Source organism: Diachasmimorpha longicaudata, chromosome 17, assembly GCF_034640455.1.
Source record: "Diachasmimorpha longicaudata isolate KC_UGA_2023 chromosome 17, iyDiaLong2, whole genome shotgun sequence".
Classification (NCBI taxonomy): domain Eukaryota; kingdom Metazoa; phylum Arthropoda; class Insecta; order Hymenoptera; family Braconidae; genus Diachasmimorpha; species Diachasmimorpha longicaudata.
Window position 1 is genome coordinate 2,188,063 of NC_087241.1, and position 23,725 is coordinate 2,211,787.

General features: G+C 36.5%; 1 protein-coding gene and 1 long non-coding RNA gene across 3 annotated transcripts in view; one reads left to right on the forward strand and one right to left on the reverse strand.

Annotated features, from left to right (window-relative positions):
- The window catches only part of Prom (prominin), a 25,640-nt gene extending 9,714 nt beyond the window's left edge, over positions 1-15,926 (reverse strand). For both annotated transcript variants that reach the window (XM_064136156.1, XM_064136157.1), the window contains exons 1-11: positions 15,773-15,926; positions 15,323-15,643; positions 13,925-13,980; positions 13,635-13,807; positions 11,920-12,107; positions 11,548-11,643; positions 9,791-9,993; positions 8,201-8,336; positions 3,198-3,368; positions 1,540-1,639; positions 1,153-1,347 (exon numbers count right to left, since the gene is read on the reverse strand). In XM_064136156.1, the coding sequence (XP_063992226.1) occupies positions 1,153-1,347; positions 1,540-1,639; positions 3,198-3,368; positions 8,201-8,336; positions 9,791-9,993; positions 11,548-11,643; positions 11,920-12,107; positions 13,635-13,807; positions 13,925-13,980; positions 15,323-15,643; positions 15,773-15,794 (1,661 nt within the window). In that variant the 5' untranslated portion in view covers positions 15,795-15,926. The remainder of the gene's footprint in view (positions 1-1,152; positions 1,348-1,539; positions 1,640-3,197; positions 3,369-8,200; positions 8,337-9,790; positions 9,994-11,547; positions 11,644-11,919; positions 12,108-13,634; positions 13,808-13,924; positions 13,981-15,322; positions 15,644-15,772) is intronic.
- On the forward strand, positions 7,417-14,092 carry LOC135170388 (uncharacterized). The gene is made up of 3 exons (XR_010300377.1): positions 7,417-7,426; positions 13,583-13,852; positions 14,032-14,092. It is a non-coding gene; the product is annotated as an uncharacterized LOC135170388 (long non-coding RNA).
- Positions 15,927-23,725: the final 7,799 nt, after the last annotated feature.

Genomic DNA, 23,725 nt, shown 5'->3' on the forward strand with positions numbered 1-23,725 from the left:
GGAAGATATTTTTTCCAGGAATATTTTTTCCGCCACCCTAACTCGTGCGAGTGGCTTCGCCTCGGGCCGCCAACTTCGCGCTCGTTATCACTCCATCGCCATCATATCGAAATATCCTATTACTCGATTAACAAAATTAGTCGTCAATTCAAACGAATATGTACTTTATTCAGCTGAACTCATCTGATACCATCAACCGAATCCTTCGATCACAGTGCAAAAAAAATCATTCAACACCTCAAATTTTGACATTCCGCCGCCTGTGGTTGAACTTAAGTATTGGACTTTACATTTCGAATGTTTGTCAAAAATTAATTTTCAGATGGAATGAATAGGTCTTCACACAATTAGTATTTTTTTATTCTAGCGTTTCCACTTGAGAGTAGAAAACATTTGTATGAGAGAAAATTCTAGGAAATTTGTAGGTGATGTGTATGCTCTGTTTTCTGAATGTATATAGAGATGCATGAGTGGGAGCATTGTTGATGAGAGACGTCAGGTCCAGGGTGTTGTATCCCTTCAGTCTTTTAGTTAATTCCTTTAAGGAAACGAAGCAGAGCGCTTGTGCCTTTCCAGCGTATAAAATAAAAGACTCCAAACGGGATTCACACGTTTGATCATTTAACCATTATCTCATTTCCAAGATTGTTGCATACCCACTATAAACCCTAGTAGTTTTCCAAAACCTGACTTCTGTTAGCCAGATGCTCCATCCAGAATCTCCTCTCCAATCAGTTTATTACTATAATCCGCACATTTTCCAATCCCTCATGTTCCCTATTTAATTGCACTCTTTCGTCCAAATCCTTCATAAAGTTCCTCAAAATACTGTCTCAAATCCCTCAGCACCTGGCCTCCCTCATTTCTCCCTACCTCCCAAGTTCAGCCCTAAAAGGACATTCTTTTCCTTAATTTCGACCAATCAAAGATCTTGGGCCTTTCCCCTTCCAGTTTCTCCAACCCTCCGACTTACTGACTAAGTACTTTGTAAAATGCAGTTTTTAGAATCAGAAGACAACAGTTTTACCCCTCGAATTGAATTACTCAGCTAGAGCTGAAGTTTCTACTAGTAGACTCGAAATAAAGATTTTTCAAAGAGAAATTACTTTTACTTTTTGGAATCCAACAATATTAAGAATGAATGATACATACTGCAAAAGTTCATTGAGTGGCATGGCCAACGGTTGTCCCAAAAACAATTTGGACTCCAGAATAGTTTCTAATGCTCGATAGTTGGGATCCCCGAGTGGCCGGCATACCAGCATCTCCGTATTGGTGGAAATTCCAAGTGCTCCTATCACAACGCCCCAAAGGCCAATGGATACAAGACAGCTGACTACTGCAGCACTGATTATTGGAGTTGAATTCCATCAATTAATATATCCGAGTGTATTGTTGCTACAAATTCTAAACTATTCGGGTATTTCAAATATTCTACGAAACTGTACTCAGCCGTTGTGAAATGTGAAGCCATTTCCGTAGAATTTCAGAAATATGAATTTTGGGAAAACGTTCCACTTTATTAAACATCAAACTTACCACAACAGGGTAGTTCGTATTTTGCCATCGGTTGATCCACAACGGCATATCAGCGCAGCCATCAGCAATATCCAGACGAGAAGAACACCGACGACTGCACCTGCAGAATCCACCGAGAGACCGAGTGTTCATTCCCATTATCGTGTTCGTGAAGCATTTACATAATTCATGTTCTGTTACTGTGCATATTAATGCACATTCTGCTGTACAAAATTACCATTATCCTTGTTATTATCCAACGAAATTGGTGAGTCAATTGATTTATTTAATTTATTGATTATGGCAGACTGATAGTATCGGGAAAAATTATGGGGAAATCCCAAGTGGAAGAATGATAATCTGTCGAATATGATAGACAGATGTTCTCCGTATTTTATTAAGATGGTCTAGGGCTATAAGATTATATTGTAGTCGGAGCATAGGTGCTATTTTCGGGGAATTCTCGCAAATAGACATGGATTGGTACAGGGATGCAAGCCTCTACGATAGAAGTATATAATAAATACGAATTTAATAATAATATAATAATTGAATAATAAATTCAATATTTGAAATGAAATCGTGAGGGTAATTCATCCCTTCACCACAAATTAGGTACACAAAGAACAATTCGTCGTGTAGGACAATTGTAAATACTGTTCTGTGCAGGTCAGAATTCTAGATCTTACAACTCCAGAGTCTTCGTTGAATTTTTGGCGATTTCCCCAAATACAAAATTCACCCTTTCTCTTCTGGAAAATATGTTCTAGAGCTTTATGGTGGTAGGGCCCCGAATGTATAAAAAAGGGGGAAGTTTTATTACCTGCTTGCTTAGCAACATTTGGCGACCAGAAGTCGCCACGGGGCTATAGAATAAAAAGCTTTTGGGCCATGAGGCCCAAAATATTGGGTCCATGAGGCCCAAAATATTGGCCTCATATTGGCATCATTGGAATATTGTTTTATCATCAAGACGGGAAGTTTATATAGCGTTCCACATTTCTTGTGACGTCAAAGGAAATCGTTGGATAGGATTTTGGATGAGGTAGGAAGGGGAACAGGATTATTCTCCATATGATTTTTGCAAGAAAAATTACTGAAAAAATGGATAGTCCCAAAATATTGGGCCTCATTTTGTTGTTGTTGGCCTCATGGATCCAATATTTTGGGCCTCATGGACCCAATATTTTGGGCCTCAATCCACAATCAATCTGGATTGTGGATTGGATTGTAATAAAAACCTTTTCGGGGATGGAAATGTTCTGGTCCATGAGCGCCAATATTTTGGGCCTCATTGGATTGTGGATGCGATTGTGGAGCGGATAGGATTGGATTGAGGATTGTTGGTTTAGGTGGAGGCCCAAATATTGTGGGCCTCATGGACCAGAACATTTCCATCTTTGATTTTAGTCTATCGTGAGAATCTCTAGAGAAACATACCTCCTGACATAAGTAGAGCCAAGTATAACGATTAAATATAAAGCGTATAAAATATAACAAAAGTGTTGCCTATTTGAATCCCAAAATCCAATAGTCTTCAAATCGAACACAGTGTTAAAACAGCTCATTACACATATACCGTATAATTCAGATATATGTGACAAACATATATATTTGAAACATGTAATTTTCTGTGCTCGAAGATGTATAAATATTATATCCATAAATATTCAACATACCAACGCCGACCAGCCATCTGATTTCCTCAAACCCCTCAATATACGGCACCACATAATTTGCGATTTTCCTCACTGTCTTTAATTGTCCGTTGAGTTCAGTACTAGTTGATTCAATGCTCCGTGCTTCCTCGAATATTCTGGTGCGCGCTGAATTTATATCGCGTCGTATATCTGCAGAGAAAAACAAAACGAAGAGAGGAAAAAAACCCGTGATAAAAGGTAGAAGAAGAGGAGAAAAAGGGGTTGAAGGAGCTCTTAAAATATTACTATTTTTGGGTTTACGAAAAATCCTAGTGAGAAATCCGTTGCCACCTAGCATCTACTGGCTATGTGTACATAAGGAAAAGCATTATGGATTTCCCATTAGCCAGAATCGTCGTGCCACCTATTTATTACTGGACCAACTGGGATTATGATGCTGTGGATGGAATGAAATAAACATTGAACGTATATGTGATATACTCCGTAAACACGGATGACTCGGTGGCTGTTTGCTGCTATCAATCAAACGCCTCAATTCGTGGGTGGAGCGTGAGCTATTTCATCCCCTTGATTTCATATACTGAAGTCACTGAGCTAATAAACGTGTGTGGATTCATGCCGAAAGGGAGGACAACAGTGATGATAAAATCGATTCATTAAGGTCTTAAGTGGTAATTGTTGTGATCGTTTTTTTTTATATTACAAATGGGGACTTGGAGTTTGCCAAGCCACTGGCTCCGACCCTTTTTTTTTTTGAAGAAACCAAATATTCCTCTTCTAAAAAGGAGAGCCACATATCGTATCGAAAATCTCGAATCGAATCGAAATCTCGCAAAGATGGAGCCAGTATCCTAATGGTCGTTTAAATTTTAGGCGCTAATTTTAAAACATAATGTAAAGATCGTTATGATTCACCGATATTTATATATATGAATTTAATTTGCATTTCACATTCCATTATTTGATTTTCGCAGTTCGCAGCAAAATGAAATGGCAGTGAGCTTCAATACAGATTTTTATTTTATTTTCAAAAATGTGTTGACAAATGTCAGAAATTTTTTAAATATATTCAAACATTTAATAGTGGTCCACATCAAGATCGCGCATAATTTTATTCATAAGAAATTTCCTACGTGTTGATGTCAAATGCTTTCGGACGAATCAAAGGTGAATCAAATTGATTTATATGACAGAAACAAAACTCATCCTTCATTTTCCGTTCGCTGAAGCGCGCGTTTGGTTTCGTTCAAATCAAAATGCTGAATCAGGTAGAGGGTTTCAGAAGAACAAATCAAAGAATTGGAAAAAATACCGTAAAAGCAAAAGATTATCGAATTTGATTGATTCGATGGAGAATTTTCCTGGTGAAATCGCTAGATTTTTGCGTCAATTTCGTGTTTTATATTCTCTTTCACGAATTCATGTGCAGCAAATTTAATAATATTTGACATGTCAATTTGTGGATTCAGTATCTAAATGAGGAGAGATAAATATGAAAATTTTTATAGTGTGATTCCGGTAAAAATTACTGTGCTGTCTTGCAATCTCGGCGTAAATTGCAGACCTGTGAAAAATTACTATGTAGGGTAGTCAAATTTTTTTATCGGCTTAGGAAAACTTTTATATCAACCTCATAAAAATTCAGTCTTATTGAAATATGGGTGAAAGTATATAAATAAATGTAGCAATACGATCAATTACTTTAACTAACAAGGAAGGCACGACTGACCTAGAGGATCGTTGTCCGGAGACTAACTTCTTACTATATGAAAAACCTTTACTAAAGGAAAAAATAAGAGAACGATTATGACTCCAGAGGACAGAGTTTTCTTTGAATACCACATGTGGTAAGGATTACAATGCTCTCAAGTTCGAAGGGCAACAGATCATAAATTAGTCCTTTTCTGGAGACTCTTTCAAACACATCATAAACCTTGTCGAGTGATTTTTGAAGATAAACAGAAGACCTGTGTTATAATTTTCCAACAAGTCTCATGCAGCATTTCCCATGAAGAAGCCCAACGTCGGTGATAATCGGCTATCTTCGGCGCTCATCGTTAACCAATCACAATCAGTTACCGAAAAATTACTGAGTGGCGCAGTAAAAGATGAAGGACTGCCGAATAAAATACACTGACCTAGATAGGGATTTTTAAATGATTTTTATAAACAATGATAGACCTTGAAATTTCATACAGCGTCCCATATCATTAATTACTAAATTTATTTCCAAATTTACGGTATTGATAGGAATTTTGATATGTGAGTAAAACAGAATTCAGTATTCTGACGTGTTACACCTTTATTATAGTGCCTTTCGCAGCAATTTTCCCCAGACTTTTCTCTCCGCGCAGGTCCACACAACTATAGTTTGATTATCGCCTCACTTCACGTCGTGTTTTAATAAAAAAACCTATAAAATTCCGAAATCAGGAGGGGATATCTTTACTAGGCAGTTGCCCTTAAGTACAAATGAAAAGTCTTTTTATTTAAAAGTTGTGACTTTTTGTTTACAAGTAAATGAAAAGGCACTTTTTGAGACGGGCTGAACATAGCAGCAGTGATAAAAAGACACTTTTCGAGACGGGCTGAATGTAACAGCAGTTCCAAAAAAGTATTTTAGTAAAGAGTTTGTATTCCAAACAGAAACTAATTTTTTTCCATAAAAAAAATAAATAAAAAAAATATATATTTACAACTGCATCGCATTTTAATCAAAATACATTCGTATGATATTACAGCTAATCACTCGATGATTTTAGTAAATATCCATGTGTTACCTCGTCTAACCTTCTTTATAATAATATCAAAGTCTATTTACAACTTCATCGCATCTCAATCAAAATATATTCGTATGATATAATAAAGTATTTTTTGTCACTGCTAATTATAGCCAATTGAAGAAACTAGAAAAAAAACGTTCACTATAATTTTAAAATCAATAGTTAATTGTAAATCCAAGGAGGTAGACTGGAGTAAATATACATACAAATAAACGTATGTGTATTCATGCCTAAACTGATGACAAAATCGATTCATTAAACTCTCAAGTTGTGATAGTTGTGGTCGTTTTTCTTCGACTACAAATGTGCACTTGGAGGTTGCCAAGGCACTGCCTCTGACCCATTTTTTTACGGGGGAAAAGTTGTCTGACGCCTTTGGGCGGGTCCTTATCCCCTTTCTTCCCAGAACCTCAGAGACAATGCCACAGGGTCGCGATCATTTTCGTGTTAATTTAATCTCTACGGAAGGACAGAAGGTTCGTACTTGAATGGTAGATTAATTTCAGGTGCGAATGGACGACGAAATGAAGATTGGGTTCCTGGACAATTGACAGAGGTGGACGGAACCTAGATTCTCAAGGTCGAACCAAGCTTAGATGACTAGGGGTCATTCATGTTGAAAACTGTGTCAATGATTTAACTCTTAACACATTTCGTTTTCATTCCAGAAATTTTAGCGTGTCGCAATTGTCCTGAAATTTCAAAATATCTTGAAACTGAGAAATTACAAGTGCGTAAAAAAATCAAACGGAATTTGTTGGAAAATTATAAAAAAGATTTTCAGTTTATTGTTGTATACGCCGAAATTTCAACATTAGAAACACATTTTTTTTCTTAAAACCTAATTATCGTTATTAGCAATATCTATTAAAACATTCCAATATTTAAACTCTAACAACCCCTGAACATCTTCGATCCGTAATACTCTCGAAATATCCTAATTCAACACAGTTACAACATTTTCACAATAAACAACCCTCACTTAGAAAATTTTCCTGCAAAGAGTCCCACTCCAGACCCTTCTTGATCCTCAGACCCAAATGTCCTCTCTCTACCCCTACTCCAATCCTCCAATAGTCACGTGATCAACCCTCAATATCTCCCAGAAATATTTTGTAGACTCACTTTCGAATTCGCAGTGGACTCGACTGGATGTCTCAATAAACTGTACTCCCAGACAAGGAAATAAAGTTCTTTTATTTTGTGGAACATTAAGAACGAGTACGTTTACTCTGGTATCCAACATTATCTTCAAAAATCACTCGACAAGGTTTCTGACGTGTTTGATAGAGTCTCCAGAAAAGGGCTAATTTAAGATCTGTTGTTCTCCGACCTTGAGAGCGTTCCACATGTGGTATTCAAAGGAAACTCTGTCCTCTGGAGTCACAAACGTTCTCTTGTTTTTTCCTTTAGTAAAGTTTTTTCAACTAGTAAGAATTCAGTCTCTGGACAACGCTCCTCAAGGTCAGTTGTGCCTTCCTCGTGCCAATAATAACGAGTTCGAGTTAAAGTAATTAATTGTGTTGCTACATTTATTTATCTACTTTTACCCATATCCCAATAGAATTATTAATTTCGGTTCAATGTTTCTCTGAAAATGAACAGAAAACTGGAAAATTCTGGTAAATACATTTTTGAATTTGGAGGACAGTGACCCTGAATGCGATTTAGGGAGAAATAATCAGTATAAAATCCTATTTGACTATTTTCATTTCTAATATTTTTATTGGCAATCAGGGGAGGGGGGGGGCTGCCCCTAATCGCTGTACCCGAGGACTCCCCCTCGAAAGGGGGGAGTGGACTTCGCCCTTTTTTCCTTGTGAAACAATAGCCGATTCGTGCGATTTCAAACAAATTTCTGTGATTTCATGCGATTTTAGGGGAGTTTTTCAGTGATTTCGTGACTTCCGACGATTTTAATTGATTTCAAATTTGTTATTACACTTATTCCATGAAAAACGGGCGTTCACAATCTGCCTTTTACCTTTACAATCACCTTTGACCACCAATTAGCCTTTCAACTCTCATTATTCCAATAAAACTTAACCTAGAAAGTGTTCGATTGTCATTTCGTCCCACGTTTCACCCTCTACAGCTCTAATTTTAATCCAAAATTTCTTTCCGTTTACTAGACCCAAATGTTTTCCAAGAAATTAATTTTCCAAATGTAATGTATTGCGATATCCTCTAGAATACCATTGAAATGTCAGATGTATTGAAATAGAAACTGAAACTTACAATTCCTTGCCTCGAGTGTTCTCCGAGCAATGTAATGCGGCACGTAAAGGTACTCCCCGCGTGCTTGACGCCCAGCCTCAGTTAAATTGTCCTGACTGACTTCACGTAGACGTAATAGCCTCTCGTCTCTAAGTAACTTGAGAAACGAAACAAAAATGAGCCTGATTACAATCGTCTTTGAAACATATATCTCTCAGTGACTCTTGTTCAATTGCCACTGACGGTTAAATATAGCTTCACCCGGCACTCGTTCGTCTCAATGGACTTTTTTTATTTTCGTGTAAAAGTTATTTGCTCGGGGATACTCGGGGTGAAAACTAGGATTGCTTTCCTCTAATTGTTTTGGTGCTTCGTATGAAAAAAGGACGACACCTCAACGCGTAGTTAATTAAGAAAAAATAGAAAAATAATAATGAAGGGAATGATGTAACTATTGACTCCTGTTGTTTACCCCATCATTTTAATTATATTTAATTATTTATTATCTATTATTTTCCCCAAATAATCCCATGGGTTTCATTCAAACCATTTAATTGTTATTTCCGACATCTGTTCGACACTTGGGACAATCTACACGATCATAAATGAACCTTTGGGTCCTTCTGTACTTCAAAATATCCGGACCCTTTTTTTCTCTCCCATCACTTCCTTCAAATTTGGTCTTTAGGGCTGATTCCCGTCACTAACAGAAATTCCTCGATCTGCCAAAACCGTAATAAACACTCGGAAAATCCCCAGAAATTTCCCCATGACATCACAACACAACCTTCATGCGCCCTTCAACCCCTCCACTTATCCTTGCACTCTCCGGTACATAAAATTGAGGACATGCGAAAATTAGTTAGTTAAAAAATCCACAGTAATCAGCAGAACATCTACTTTAGAAAATCTCTAAGTGTCACGTTACCTATAAGTTTCAACACGATTTCTATAATAAATATCAGTCTATTCGAATATAAAGCTGTGTATAAATCTAGTATTAGGGAATCCAACAGTCGCTTGAAATAAATTCGCGGTTATTCAATGGTGATTTTGCAATGCTACGTAGTAGTATTGTTGAAAGTATTTGTCTTCATCGATTTTAAACTGGCCTCTGTCACTAATTATACTGCGAATTAAAATGAAAACTACGATATTAAATCGTAAAAAAAACAATCGCATTTTTTTCCAAATTTAAACTGTATCATTTTTTAATTTTCCTATCTCACCTATGAAATTTCCAAATAAATAACGTACGGTCTTTTAGTGCGATTTTCCCCAGCAATTTATACTATAGTAGCATTTCACAAACCACTAAAAATTTCTTTCCCTCTAGACCTTCAAATTTTACACTTCTGTTCCATAAATTTTACGAAACCACATGTCATTAACTACAAAAAATATTCCAAAATTTATGATATTATATCACAATATTCTAACATTTTTCCCTTGACTCTAGTTCCTGACAGAGTTATTTTTCCGCGACTTTTCTCTCCGCGTACCCCGCCACATTATCTTTCTATCTCACCATGATTTTCACGTTTTTCTGGTTATTTGTGTTGAATTTTCCTCTCTCCACGCTGTTCACAAATTCAATCCAAAAATACATACCCGGTCGAGCCTCAACGAAACTGTAAGACCAGCCGGATTGATTGTTGCACAAAGAGGACGATCCTGGGGTGCACAGGCAGCTGCCAGTGATTCAAGCTCACGTCGCAGCCCATCCGCTTCACGACTCAATCCAGCACCTAGTTCACGAGCTCGTTCACCTTTTTTCAGAATGGTCTTTGCACGGCTTGAAAGTTCCTGGCTCGCTGAAAAATGCAATTCAACGTTGTAACTTCAGTCGAGAACTTTCTAAGCTCCTATTTTTGTTTCTGAATAAGAGGCGAGGGCCCACCGCTTCGAGAGGTAATAGAATTTTCTTTGACGAGAAAATATCTCCAATAACAACGTGAATTTATCGGGAATTGGCCGTCTGAGGCGATAAGCTGTGAATATAGAGACTCAAGCGATCGTAAATTATTCCGGGAAAATGCGATGTACCAGGTACTGAGCTGAGTTCTGTCCTTTAATATTTAATGTCTCTGAATATTCAAGGGCTGAAACAGTCGTACAACATTTTGTTATGTTGTACAAACATTTATTTCAACAACATTTTGTTATGTTGTTGAAATAAATGTTAAAGTATTTCTTCTGCGATCATAACACATCTAGTGTCGACGGGGATGACACACGAACATTTAGACATGACAGTGTTGACGCAACTGACAAGAAAGGAATTCCTTTATTATTATTTCTACCACAAATTTATCTTTGATTAATATTTAAGTTATAAGTTGAGTTGATGACTACCCAAGTCACTTCATATGTAACAGGAGAGAAGTCCTTAGCCAGGGGCGGAATGGCTGATGTCGTTGAATGGGCCTGGCGGAAACCCCGCAAATAGACATGGATTGGTATAGGGATGCAAGCCTGTACGATAGAGGCACTTAGAGGGTGATATTTTGTGGGTTTATGAGGCCCACAAATGTGACAGACGGAGATCGTTGCAGCCAGCGAGGTTCAGGGGTGCTAGGACTACGTGACGCGATTAAGGCCCATGTCAGGATTGAGAAGAGAGACAGGGTCAGAGTTGGTTTTGAGCAACGATAGACGATAGACACGTGGTTAGACGATTAGGAGTGTGGTTCAGTGTCCTGAGTGTATTAAGTGTGTTAAGAATAGTGAAGACTGTTTGAATCAATTGTACCCTTTTTCATAAGAACTAAACTGTTTTTATCATTTTAAAAAATAACCCTACATAACTTTAGCCGTTTATTCCTATAATTAAAAAAAAACAGGACAAAGTTGAACATTCGCACACTCACACACATCAGGGCACCTCAGATTTTATATTTTTACGTTTCAAACCCTTCTCCAGCATTTCCAAGCAAAATAAAAAAATCTAAAAATCGAACGATTAGAAAACTTCCATTTGAAAGCGAAAACACAAAATTCTAAGAGACTTAAAATTACGGAGAACGAATTTCCGCGCTTTCCGTCGAAGATCATTCGAAAATCCTCAGGCGAATCATTAAAAAATCTTCGGAAGAACTCCCTATCGACCCCAAAAGATTCTTGGGAAGACCTTGCGAACACAATTTTTGCTTGGAGATATGTTCCGGAAATAGTTTTTCAAAAATATTTTCTAAAGTCAAATTCAGAACATTTACTGAAGAAAATATTTTATGTTGGATCACCAGCAAAATCTTCCCGAGATCTTTCGACGATTCTTCAGAATTCTGGAAGATCTTCAGCAAATAATATTTTTTCTACGCGGGACCACGAAATTAATTACTCAAGTAATTCTGATGAAAAATTCTTACTATTGGAAACTTGAAAAAATTTAGCGAGAGCGATCTCCAGTCCAGTTTCCGTTGCCAAATCCGCTTGTACGGGTTTCCCGAGCAACTCCTCCACATCTAAAAAATATAATAATCATCGTAATTGACTTTGTCCAACAGAATGACATAATAGAATTCATTGAGTGAGTGTTGATCGCATGCTTTCTAACGAATCCGTTAAATCCCGGACAACGGTAGGACACCGGAACGATCAATCTCTCCAGAATCGATTTTCCAATGTCCCATAAATTGGGTCATTGTCGTATTTATGACGGACAATCTGATCGAAAAATTTTCGGATGCAATCACATGACAACTTGTGTAATGCACTCTTTGCTTGTTTCAATCACTTACTATCTAAATCGGCCATGATGGCCTCGCTGGCGACATCAAGACTCCTCGTGAGACACTTGCGTATGTGACCAGTTGTTCCTGTATGGTAGTCCCTGAAATCCTGGAGAGCTGTTTCCACGACGATTGGTATTTTCGATATTCCGATGTTCGCGGCCTCATTCGATACGATCATTCCACTTATTCCAATCCTGAAAGCACATTTTTTCAATTTTATTCGCTTTTAAATAATTAGCAAAACTTTTCATGAAATTTTTTTGCAATTTTCGTCTATTAAAAATGTGTGAAATATTTTTAATTAATTCAGGGAGAGAAAAGTCTGTGAAAAATTACTGTACCGGAGACTAGAGTCGAGATGCAAAATGATAGAATAGTGTAATACATTGTGTAATTAATGATATGTTGCTTCCTAAAATTTATTAAACAGCACTTTAAAATTTGAAGGTCGATCATTTTTTAAGAAAAAATGATAGAAACCTTTTGAAAATTCTTGTCTGACTCAGTTTATTTTTGGGCCTTTGTTCATTTTTAACTGCGCTACACCTCAACTCATTGTGATTGGTTAACGATGAGCGCCGAACGTAGCCGATTATCGCCGAGGTCGGACTGCGTTCACCTCGCAATAATCGACTTCTATATCGGCCTCGTAAAAAGGTCGGGGAAACGCGTCAGGAATAAAAACACTAAACCATAAAGGAAGTGAACTTTGAGGATTAAAGCAAAGTGGAAATCACATTTTTGGGAAAAAATTATTTATGAAGGTAAAAAGTAATCCCGGGTTCGAATCCCGGTCTGGACTATCCATTTTTTCAGTAATTTTTCTTGCAAAAATCATATAGGGAATTATCCTGTTCCCCTTCCTACCTCATCCAAAATCCTATCCAACGATTTCCTTTGACGTCACAAGAAATGTGGAACGCTATATAAACTTCCCGTCTTGTTGATAAAACGGGTAGGAAGTAGGTTTTGGGAAAAGTAATTCTTTTAGGGAAAATACAAAAAAAAATAATTCTTCTAAGGAAAACATAACGATTGACATTCCGACTCGTAACACGATTACGTTACCAAAAGGAACTTATTTTACTTCTCTAAAGCCCCAAAAATGCGATCTAATCAAGATCAGAATCGCACTTTTCAGCCCTTAAAAGACTAAAATATCGTCCACCCCACGAGAAAAAAGTACTTTCTGACTCGTGTGATTACAACTCACATGAGTCCGAAAATACTTTTCTGCCTAGAAGTACAAATAGTAGCTTATAGCATAAGTCGGATGGGGTCGGCACAATCTCTTTTTTGTTACGAAGGCCTATGGCGGGTGGGCCACCCCCCCCCTCGTCCACTGAAAGACAGAAATAGACCTAATTAAAAAACATTTATTTTTTGGAAAAATACATAACCATAAACAACATAAACTAAGAAAACCAAATCATAATCAAAATACTAAAAATACTATTTTCAACTCATTTATGGTATGTCAAAATAAAAATTGCAGACGATCTCCTAATTAATTCCTGCCTTTTCCATGGAATAGGTTCAATAGAAAATTTGGAATAAATTGAAGTAGTGAAATCAACGAAGAACTTTCATGAAATCGGCAATCACTCTGTCGGCTGATTTCCAAATGAATGGCCCCTCGAAATCACTTGAAGTGATCACCAATTTTCAGATACCCCAGTACGATTCGCAGATCTTGTTATGGATACATGAATATAACTCACCCAAGTAGTAAAACGAGAATGGACAATAGAAAGGCCAGAAATCCAGGATGTTGTGAGGGTTTATAATCCCTGATTGGACGACAGGCGAGCCAGAGCTCAGTGCCAGGAATCACGCACGCCAAAATACAGGAGACCCCGAGAAGCGAGAGGAAGCCGACCTCCATATGCATGGACTGGAACATTTTGATATAAATTTACGTTTATATCTGGATATTCAGGTAAGATATATGTTCACAGAGCGTGTGAGTTACCTCTCGGAGTAAGCAAATACAAGGCTGAGTGGCTCTTACCTCTGATATGAACTTCGATGTTGTTATACGGTCTTCCACTGCGTCTCTGAGGAGATCTAATGTCGGAGGAAATTCAACTCTATATTTATTACATTTTATTTTCACAGGATCAACATATGTCGTTGAGGGAAAAACTATTTGTCGAGGGTTTTTTGCTTCTGATGGTAAGTTTTATTTTTGAATTATTTACCTTTTATTTTTATTGCAAATTTACGAAGAGAACTGATTGGTGGAAATTACAGGAAGTTACAGAAAAATCTGAGACTTTTTATGGTGTGATACCGGTAAAAATGGCGGTGATGTCTTACAATGTCGGCGTAAACTGCAGAAAAAATACTGTGCCGACTTCTAAAATTTCGTTATCGACTTAGAAAAATTTCTATATCGACCTCGTAATAATTTACAGTCAAAGTCCAACGTCGGGAATAATCGGGTATATTCGGCGCTCATCGTTAACCGATCAGAAGAGTTACCGAAAAATTGCTGTGTAGCACAGTTGAAAATGAACAATTTTTTAATAGTGTTCGAAAGAATTTTGAAGGTCGAGGGTAATAGAAAATAGGAACGAAGGTAATAATGGTATTCAAAAAGAGAGAGACTTGAGACACGAAACTATAAAATATTTTTCACTAACTGATGAATTAAAAACATGTGATTGACTGAACATCCGGCAGCTACAAAAGAAATTCTATAAGGACTACCCCCAGATACTGGAGCTCATAGCCCTGAAGATGCAAACGGCAATGTTGGCGAAACGTCGGCGCAACGTCGAATCAAAACGCGTATCCATCCGGAAGTCAAAAAGATAATTTAAGGTCTCAAAAGCCTCAAAACTGTAACTATAAAGTACTTTGGAAATCGACAATTTCGAGTTTAATGAAGGAATCAGGACACTTTTAACGAGAATTATAATTTTAGGACATGTCCTTTGATGAATGTAAAGGGAATTGACGATTATTTCCACCAAATAATTGGGAAAATCTATAAGAGAAATTTAAGAAAAATTCTAAAATGATTTTAGTTTACTTTTTCGTTCCAAAAAAAATCTTTTCTTCGAATCCTTCCAACATATATCATAAATTATCTATTTCTGACAAAAATAATTTGTTCCCTCAGTCTAGACAATAGTGAGCATGTGTTATGCCCATCATAACAACCACAAGTACAACGAATTTATTCAGAAGCTAAAGTACCACTAAAATTAATAAAAATAAAAAGAATAAAATTGATAGAAATAAAAAAAATAAAGACGTGAATTACGCAAAAAGTAATGACATTAAAAGTAACGGTTACATCCCTTCTGTCGGGCGAAATCCACCCTCTGTTTGTTAGTTTTGCATTTTTAAAAAAACTCCGTTAGGAAGTTTCATTCTCTTTAAAAAAATCGTTTCTATTTACCCAGTGGAATATCGTATGGCTGAATGGCTGTTAAAAACTCGTGCAAAAAATCAACCGAAAATAGTTGACTTTCACCGAGTAAATGGGGCATTTTAAAGTCATCCTCAGGCGGTGTTCTCGGAAAATCAAGTGTCGGTTTTAAAAGCATCCATTCGTGTGGTAGTGCCACAGTTTTCGTACGTGTTACGTTCCAAACTGGTGTACCGTTATCCGTCCAATATATTGCTTCATTTTCCTTGGCTGGAAGTGCTGGCTGTGTTGTTGACAAATATTGGGATTGAAATGCTATCGATTCACCCACAGCTACCACCACAACTGCAACTATAATTTTTAAGTGTTAAATTGGTCGATATTGGTCGAACGGCCACTGAACGATCGCTATCGATTACAGTATTGGGTTGAGTAATTAAAGGATTCTATTGATTTATTTGAGTTATCGTTTTCAATTACTTGTGAAGTAGTGATTCAACATTGTTAATGGTGGAAATTTATTTATGATTCATGTTCTTGGCGAGCGACAGAGACTAAAACTGTGGTGAATGGCGTGACACAGTCAGCAAACTGGTGATGTACTGAATTCCAGAGGTTTCGCGAAACCTTATTGAGAATTAACTCACTAGTGCCAGACCGGCTCAATCACTTTGGGAGAATGAGAATTCAGGGGGACTGTGGATGGGGAAATAAAGAAATTAGTGCTGTGGACTAGATGAGTAAGCGGGTGAAAGCAGAGCAGAAAAAGGGGCAGTTAGGGTAACATGAACTAGATGAGGAATTTAAGGATTTTTTTCTTCCGAATGGAAGCCTTGTAATCGGGTGAAAGTAAAGTCGCTTTAAGTTTCAATTTTAGTGTTGTTTAGGCGAATTTTTTTTTTAAGTGAAACTTCTTAAGTGACTTTAGAAAAGGTTGCGTTGAACGTTTGACATGCCAGTGGAGGGGGAACAGCGTGGAACGTTTAACGCCACTCAGAAGGAGGAGAGTGAGAGAGAAAAAGAGAGAAATGTAGATAATCTTCAATTTTAGTGTCGATTAGAACAATTTTTTTCTTAAGTGAAACTTCTTAAGCGACTTCTGAGAAAGTTGCGTTTAGCGTTTAACGCTTCAGCGGAAGGAGAATCACGTGACAAGTTTAACGCCACTCGGAAGGAGAAGGGCAAGAGCGAAAGATGAGTGCGAAAGGGAGAGAGAGAGAGAGTAAAGTATAGGCGCCTAACTATGCGATATTTGTGATAAAAATAAATAAAATAGACGTAAGACATTTTACATCATATTTTGGTTATGACAATTTAATTGTAAATGTTATAGATATTGATCCGTCACAGACCAGCGACGATATTTAATTTGATATTTGAATTAATAATAAATTTATAAAATATGAATTTAAAAAAGTGTTAGTCCCTCCAGCATATTTTTATCCTTTCCCTCTCACTATGTTTTTCTCATATGAAATGATACGGAAATACGAAATATTTCTTGGAATATCACCAAAAAGTTTCACTTCTTCCGCGCGTAGAGACTCAACACACCCAATTTATTCATATTCTTATTTAAAGAGCGCAAATAAATATTATATTTATTTACACTATCATCACAGTACTAATAAATTATTTATTTACACGATCAGTAGTTTGCTTAGTCTATCCGATTTGCATTATTCACATGGTTAATTTGTTCCTCTTTTAAATATTATTATAATAGTATTTGTTTTTTTTTAACGAAATTCGTTGCAAGTTCCTGCAAGAATTAGCAACTGGTCATCACCCGGGAGCTTCCGGCAACTATTTACATATCATATACATGATACCTTTACAAGTAACTACGAAAAAATGGCATTCAGTTTTACTGAGTGTAGATAAAGAAAGTAACAGTAGTTTTTACAAGATTGCATGTGTGGCGAGATGGTACGATATGAAGGGATGAAATGATGTGAGAGAAGTTACAGCATATAAAAATCTATTGTTGAAGATGGACAGGGTTGACTCCTCGCCAGGAGAAAAGACTATCGGGATCTGTAAATGATCGCGAAAACGGAGGGAAGTTGGTCGCGACTTGAGGGACATGACTCTATTATTTATAAAGATCTGAAGAAAATAGGAGGGAAATTAAAGAAATGTGTAGCTTACCATTGGGGAGAAAGATTAATTATGGTTTGCCATCAATTTTCCATTGGATTTCCATTACTGATTACGATGTGCCGTTAATTTGCGTTTATTAATGCTAATTTATCATTAATGTTTCATTATGCATCATGATTTTTCATTAACTTTCCATAATTAATCATGATTTTTCATTAATTTTTCATGATTAATCAGGATTTTTCATTAATTGTCCATTATTAATCAGGATTTTCCATTCATTTTTCATTATTAATCATGATTTTTCATTAATTTTCCATAATTAATCATGATTTTTCATTAATTCTCCATGATTAATCAGGATTTTCCATTCATTTTTCATTATTAATCATGACTTTTCATTAATTTTCCATGATTAATCAAGATTTTTCATTAATTTTCCATTATTAATCAGGATTTTCCATTCATTTTTCAATATTAATCATGATTTTTCATTAATTTTCCATGATTAATCATGATTTTCCATTAATTTTCCTTTATTAATTATGATTTTTCATTAATTTTCTATGATTAATCATGATTTTTCTTTAATTTTCCACGATTAATCATGATTATCCATTAATTTTCCATTATTAATCATGATTTTCCATTAATTTTCCTTTATCAATTATAATTTGTCATTAATTTGCCATTATTAGTCATGTTTTGCCATTATTAATTATGAATTGTCATTATCATTCATTGACGCTTTCAATATTTTCGTAATCACTAAGCTTCGATTATCTAATTTGCTCATAAAACTGAATGGTAACGGAAAATCTGAAACTTCAATAACGTGGGAAGGTGTGGAGAGGAAGTGAAGTGTAACTTAAAATCTATACTTCAGTCTATGAAAAACGGTAAAAGCTACTGAAATAGAATGAAATAAGAAAGCTGAGGCTTCATGCGGACTCGATTCCGGAGATGAGACGATTGGTAGTAGTCGTTGCGTGCGATTCGAGTGATTTTTCAGACGCGGAGATTGCTGAAATCCGGGGTGTCGAGATATTTGACTGGTTCTCGGGCTCAATCGACGGATTTTCTTCGAGTCAAATGGGATTACTGAGTTGTACTCTATTCGCCGACGAATATGAATTTATTCTGATGGAGCGCATCTGAAAATAGGATAGGAGTGAGCAAAAATGAGTTTATTGTTTATGGGATTTGAGACCTCGGGGTTTTGGAAAACGCAGCATTTGACCTTAATGAAGGTCACTTATGTGATAAAACTTCAAAGAAGGGTTTTAATGGATTAAGATTTCATTATCGTGACATTCAGGTTGGGAAGAAATGTAATTTTATGGACAGCTGAATCTGATTTCTCATGACAGTAGCACTGATTATGATTCAGAACTTCAATGAATGAAATTTATGGCATTTGGAATTTTACTGGAAATTTAGTAAAATTTTGGAATTTTAGGCGATATAACGATGAAAATTCCTTAATTTAATTTAGTTTACAATGTAAGATAAACATTTGATATCAAATTATGACATTCGTAATTTAAGACCTTTCAGATTTCACTGGATGTTTAGTAAAATTTTGAAATTTTGGGTGATATAAAGATGAAAATTCTTTAATTTATTTTAGTTTACAATGTACGATGAACTTTCGGTATCGAATTACTTAAAATTGTCAATGAAATTAGAAGTTCATGGTTTTTTTCGCTTGTATTTTCAAAACTATCATCAAATAAAAAAAATTGTCAAAACCCTTCTATGTGCACACGAAGAGAAAAATCAGTGAATTTCTAATGTGTAATTTCGATAAAAATTACTGTGCTGTCTTACAATCTCGGCGCAATAAACTCCAGGCCTGAGAAAATTACTTTGATGCTTAGCAAAAGGCCTTCATCGGCTTCGGAACACGAACTAAATACTACAGTCCATTAATTCGTAAATTGCATAGAAATATATTTTATTAATGTTTTTCATAAAATAGCCCCAATGAGTGTAGTATCGGGAAAAATTATAGGGAAATCTCCAGTGTAAAAATGATAATCTGCCGAATATGATAGACCGATGTCCTCCGTGTTTTATTAAGATAGTACTAGGTCTATAAGATTATATTGTAGTCGTAGCGCAGGTGCTATTTTCGGGGAAACCCCGCAAATAAACATGGATTGGTACAGGGATGCAAGCCTCTAGGATAGAAGCACTTAGACGTTCATATTTTGTGGGTTTACAAGGCCCGCAGATGTGACAGGCGGAAATCCTTGCAGCCAGCGATGTCCAGGGATGCTAGGACCACGTGACGTGATTAAGGCCCAATCCAGGGTTGAGAGGAGAGACAGGGTCAGAGTTGGTTTTGAGCAACGATAGACGATAGACGCTTGGTTAGACGATTAGCACTTAAACGTTTTGTTTTTGTGTACTTAAGAGTGTCTGAAGAGTGTGTTAAATGTGTATTAACCCTAGAACGTTGCACTTACTTTTCGTACCCTAGAACGTTGCACTGGGGTACAAACGTACCCCGCGCATTAGACCGCAATTTTCGCAGGTAAAAATTAAAATTGGAAAATGTTGTTATGCATCATTTTCTTCGTTTTTTAATAACGAAGACGACTATGTAAGTGAAATTGCGGAATTTAGTTAAAAAATCGTAGAAAATTTAACTTGAACGAAAAAAAAAGTGAAAAAAATTCCATTTTGACTTTTTTCAATAGTGAAGACATAGTGTATAGTGTTAATATTAATTGTACCCTTTTTCACAGAAAATAAACTGTCCTCATCTTTTTAAAAAGCAACTCTACATATTATTTATTTAAACAACATATCCGCGACAAATTTGAGGGACAACTCTTTACACTACTGCTACTTAACACTAGCAATAAAAACAATAAATCCTTTTCTCGGAATTATTCGATGAATATTAAAGTTTTCCGCCTCTGACGCTTCGACAACCCACAACGTCATCATTAAAATCAATCCACAAAATAACTTCATCTATGGAACTCACAATTGCATTCTCCAAATCACTTCATTCCCGAGATAACCGAACAATTAGGAAAAATGTTGAAATTTCCATATAACTGTTAACCACTTCTCGCCTAAATTATATCACGTCCATTAATCCCTGTCTGTGGTATTTACTTCTGAAACTTCTCGACTCATCTCACTCGATTCCTCGAAATGCTCGTGGAAATGAGATGGGAATTCTTGAAACCCCGATAAGGCTGTTGCTAGCTAAATTAATTAACAACTTGGTTTTGAAATAATGATTTATCTTTCGAGAGCGCTCGGATTTACACTGAGCAAATGGTAATTGGTATGAGAATTAAGTATCCGAGTATTTCTGGAGAGCTTCCAGTGTTGCAAAGTGAACATTATCGGTTACAGGAATATTCATAATCCACATGTGGTCATTATCTCACTGGTGCATTTCGGCTTCGGCTATTCCTCCCCATTTCTGACCTCGTGACCGAGGAAGCCGAGGCACCGAAGGGACAGACGAAGGGCGGAGAGATCGGAGAGCGTTAATCCTGATCCAACATGGCCAATTCTACCAATGATATTGGCATTCCACCGCGCATTGCAATGAAATTAAGGTATTAGGTAGTTCATTTGTCCAGCTGTTGATGCCGGTGGAGATTGATGGGCTGCAGGTGTTGACGGTAATGATGCCCTTTCATCGAATTTTGCATATCATTAAGGTGATTAGCTGATGATTCGGTAGGTGTGTACAGCTGAGTGAGACGATTCTAGTGATGAAATTTCAACGATGGAAATGATGCTTTTGAAAATTTAACGCGGAAAGAAATATTCAGTTGAAATTATGAAACTTGATGATTTCTACGGTGCACTCAGTGTTATAGTTCTGAAAATTACGGGTCAAATATCCATCAAAAATGTTATCTAATCCAAAAGTTAATTTTTTAATAGCTCTCCAAGTGCTGAAATCGACTTTCTGAAATTATTGTAAAATACTCATTAATAATTAAAGAAAGTCCTGTCATTGATTTTCGATGTAACTACTTAAGGTATGTAACCATTATTTATTATAATAATCCAAAAAAACTGTCGAAAACTGATTTTTGTGAGAATCATTGGGAAATTCAAAGGGTTGATCGCGGATTGTCGGTGAAGGCTCGATCGAGGCTAAATATTTCAGCCTAAATACTTACAAATTTTTTACCTTCATCCAACCTGGATTGGACCTTGAGAATCTAGGCTCGATCCACCTTAATGAATCCTCAATCAAGCCTGATCCAATCGTCATTACCTCCCCCATTCGCATCTGAAACAGTCGCTCCATAAAAAACTAAGATCTAAACATCTATGTTGCACCAACATTTTTGAAGTGAAACTTCTTTGTGCTCGTTGGGCTGTAATTCCAATATCGTATGTAACGAAAAAGCGACAGGAAAAGGGAGGGGATGGCGCGCGTGGTGGGGCAGAATTGTTTCCAAATTGTGGCTTTTGTCTTCACCGTATTATTAGGAACATTTCTTCAAAGCTTTTGCTCAATAATGTCCAAGGATTCTCCTTCAAATCTGCTCATGTCGAGGTAAAGTCTTTGAACTTGATTTTTTCTAATGATAGTTTTGGGGTTTGAAACGCGGACAAATTGTTTATCGAATATTTTCGTTGCTTAGCAACAAACAAGGAAATATCCGAAAAATATCCGAAGTAAAACCGTTTTACTTGTACCACGTGACGGGAAATGCCACCATTTGAATGATTGAAATTGGGATGAAAAAAATAATCACAAAAAATTCAGACAAAATTTTTTAACAATCTATGGCTAAGAAGTTTCACTTCGGTCGTGCATAAATTTTATGCACATATTTTTTTTTATAAACAATTTCGTTCGTCCCTGCCTCCTTCAAAACACATTCAACCACACCTTTGCAGACAAGATATCCTGTGTATCCCTAAAAACGGGCGTTTTGACAGATTATTATCCCCGCTAAAAGTATAAAAATACGGAGGTACCGTATTTTTATATCCATTTTAATTTTCAAAGCCGCGCAATAAAATAATTATTTTTGTTTATCGCGAATCCTTACCTTTAAAGTGCTAGGCACATCTGTTTCATTGAAGGGATTGAGAATCAATACTGGAATAAACTCTCACAAGATTGAATAACATTGAATGTATTTTTAACAATATAATTATAAGTTCAGCAAGTGATTAATTATGTAACTCTGAAGAATAACGCATCAAGTTATCTTTGACGTTTCAACAGAATCTTCACGATATACGAGTGGGACAAAAATGAAACAACCCGAAATTACCAAGTAACGTGATTTTGACAGATTATTCTCCCTGCTAAAAGTATAAAAATACAGTATCTCACACCTGAACGCGCATAATAAGAATAAGAAATAGCCACATTCCCTTATAAACCCTACGAAACAAACAAGACCTGAAACTCCAATAAACCTCCCTCACCTCCTGAATAAAATTTCGCCTGTGTCTTGTGTCCATAATTTTTACATTCGAGACAGTCAGGAACGTGTGCACTATCAACTGTGAATTTTGGCATTCATACAGAGCAATATCCTAAATCCATAGCTACATGAAAACGCGAATGTATATGTAATAAAAGATTGCAATGAGAAGGATGAGGATGGGGCGGTTGGGGGGGGGTGGAGGGGTGGGGGAAGAGGACGAGAAGGCAGTGAGTAGTAGTAGTTCGGGTTATGGCTGGCTCGTGGTGAGAGTCCACAGCAGTCAGTGCGTCGTCGGCCTTCGGAGAGTCACCATCCCCGTTCGAATTTCACCCTCGGACGGTCGAACTTCTCGATAATCACATCCCCCGTAATTAATTTTTTTTAAGCACGTGTAATTAAAATTCTACATCAGTTGATGAGATTAATTAATTGGAGGTGGAGTCATTGTTTGACGAGTCCGAGGAACATTGATAATTGTTCATGGGATTTATTTAATGACCCGTTGCTCATTAATACGCGATTAATTAGTTCATTAGCGGTGAATGTATGTGTTGTTATTATGCATCGAGTTAATTAATATACGATAAATTAAGGAGCTAATTAGCGGCTCTCTTACTCGGATGAGGAGAGGGTTTTGTTTTCAGTGCGAGGACTTGTGAAATGAGTCAATCGACGAGGGAATAAACGTTTATTCATGATACACGGTAATTATGTCTTTAATTTTGTTATTAATTGCCGGTGAATTTGTGATTGTAAGGGAAAACATTCGGTGTGGAGAAATAATTTTTCGTGTGAGAATTTCTGGGGGAATGAGGGTGATTTATTTGGGGAAATTAATTAATTTGGGAGGAGGAAATTTAAGATCTTTGGCGATATTTGAGGGCTCGTTATTTTT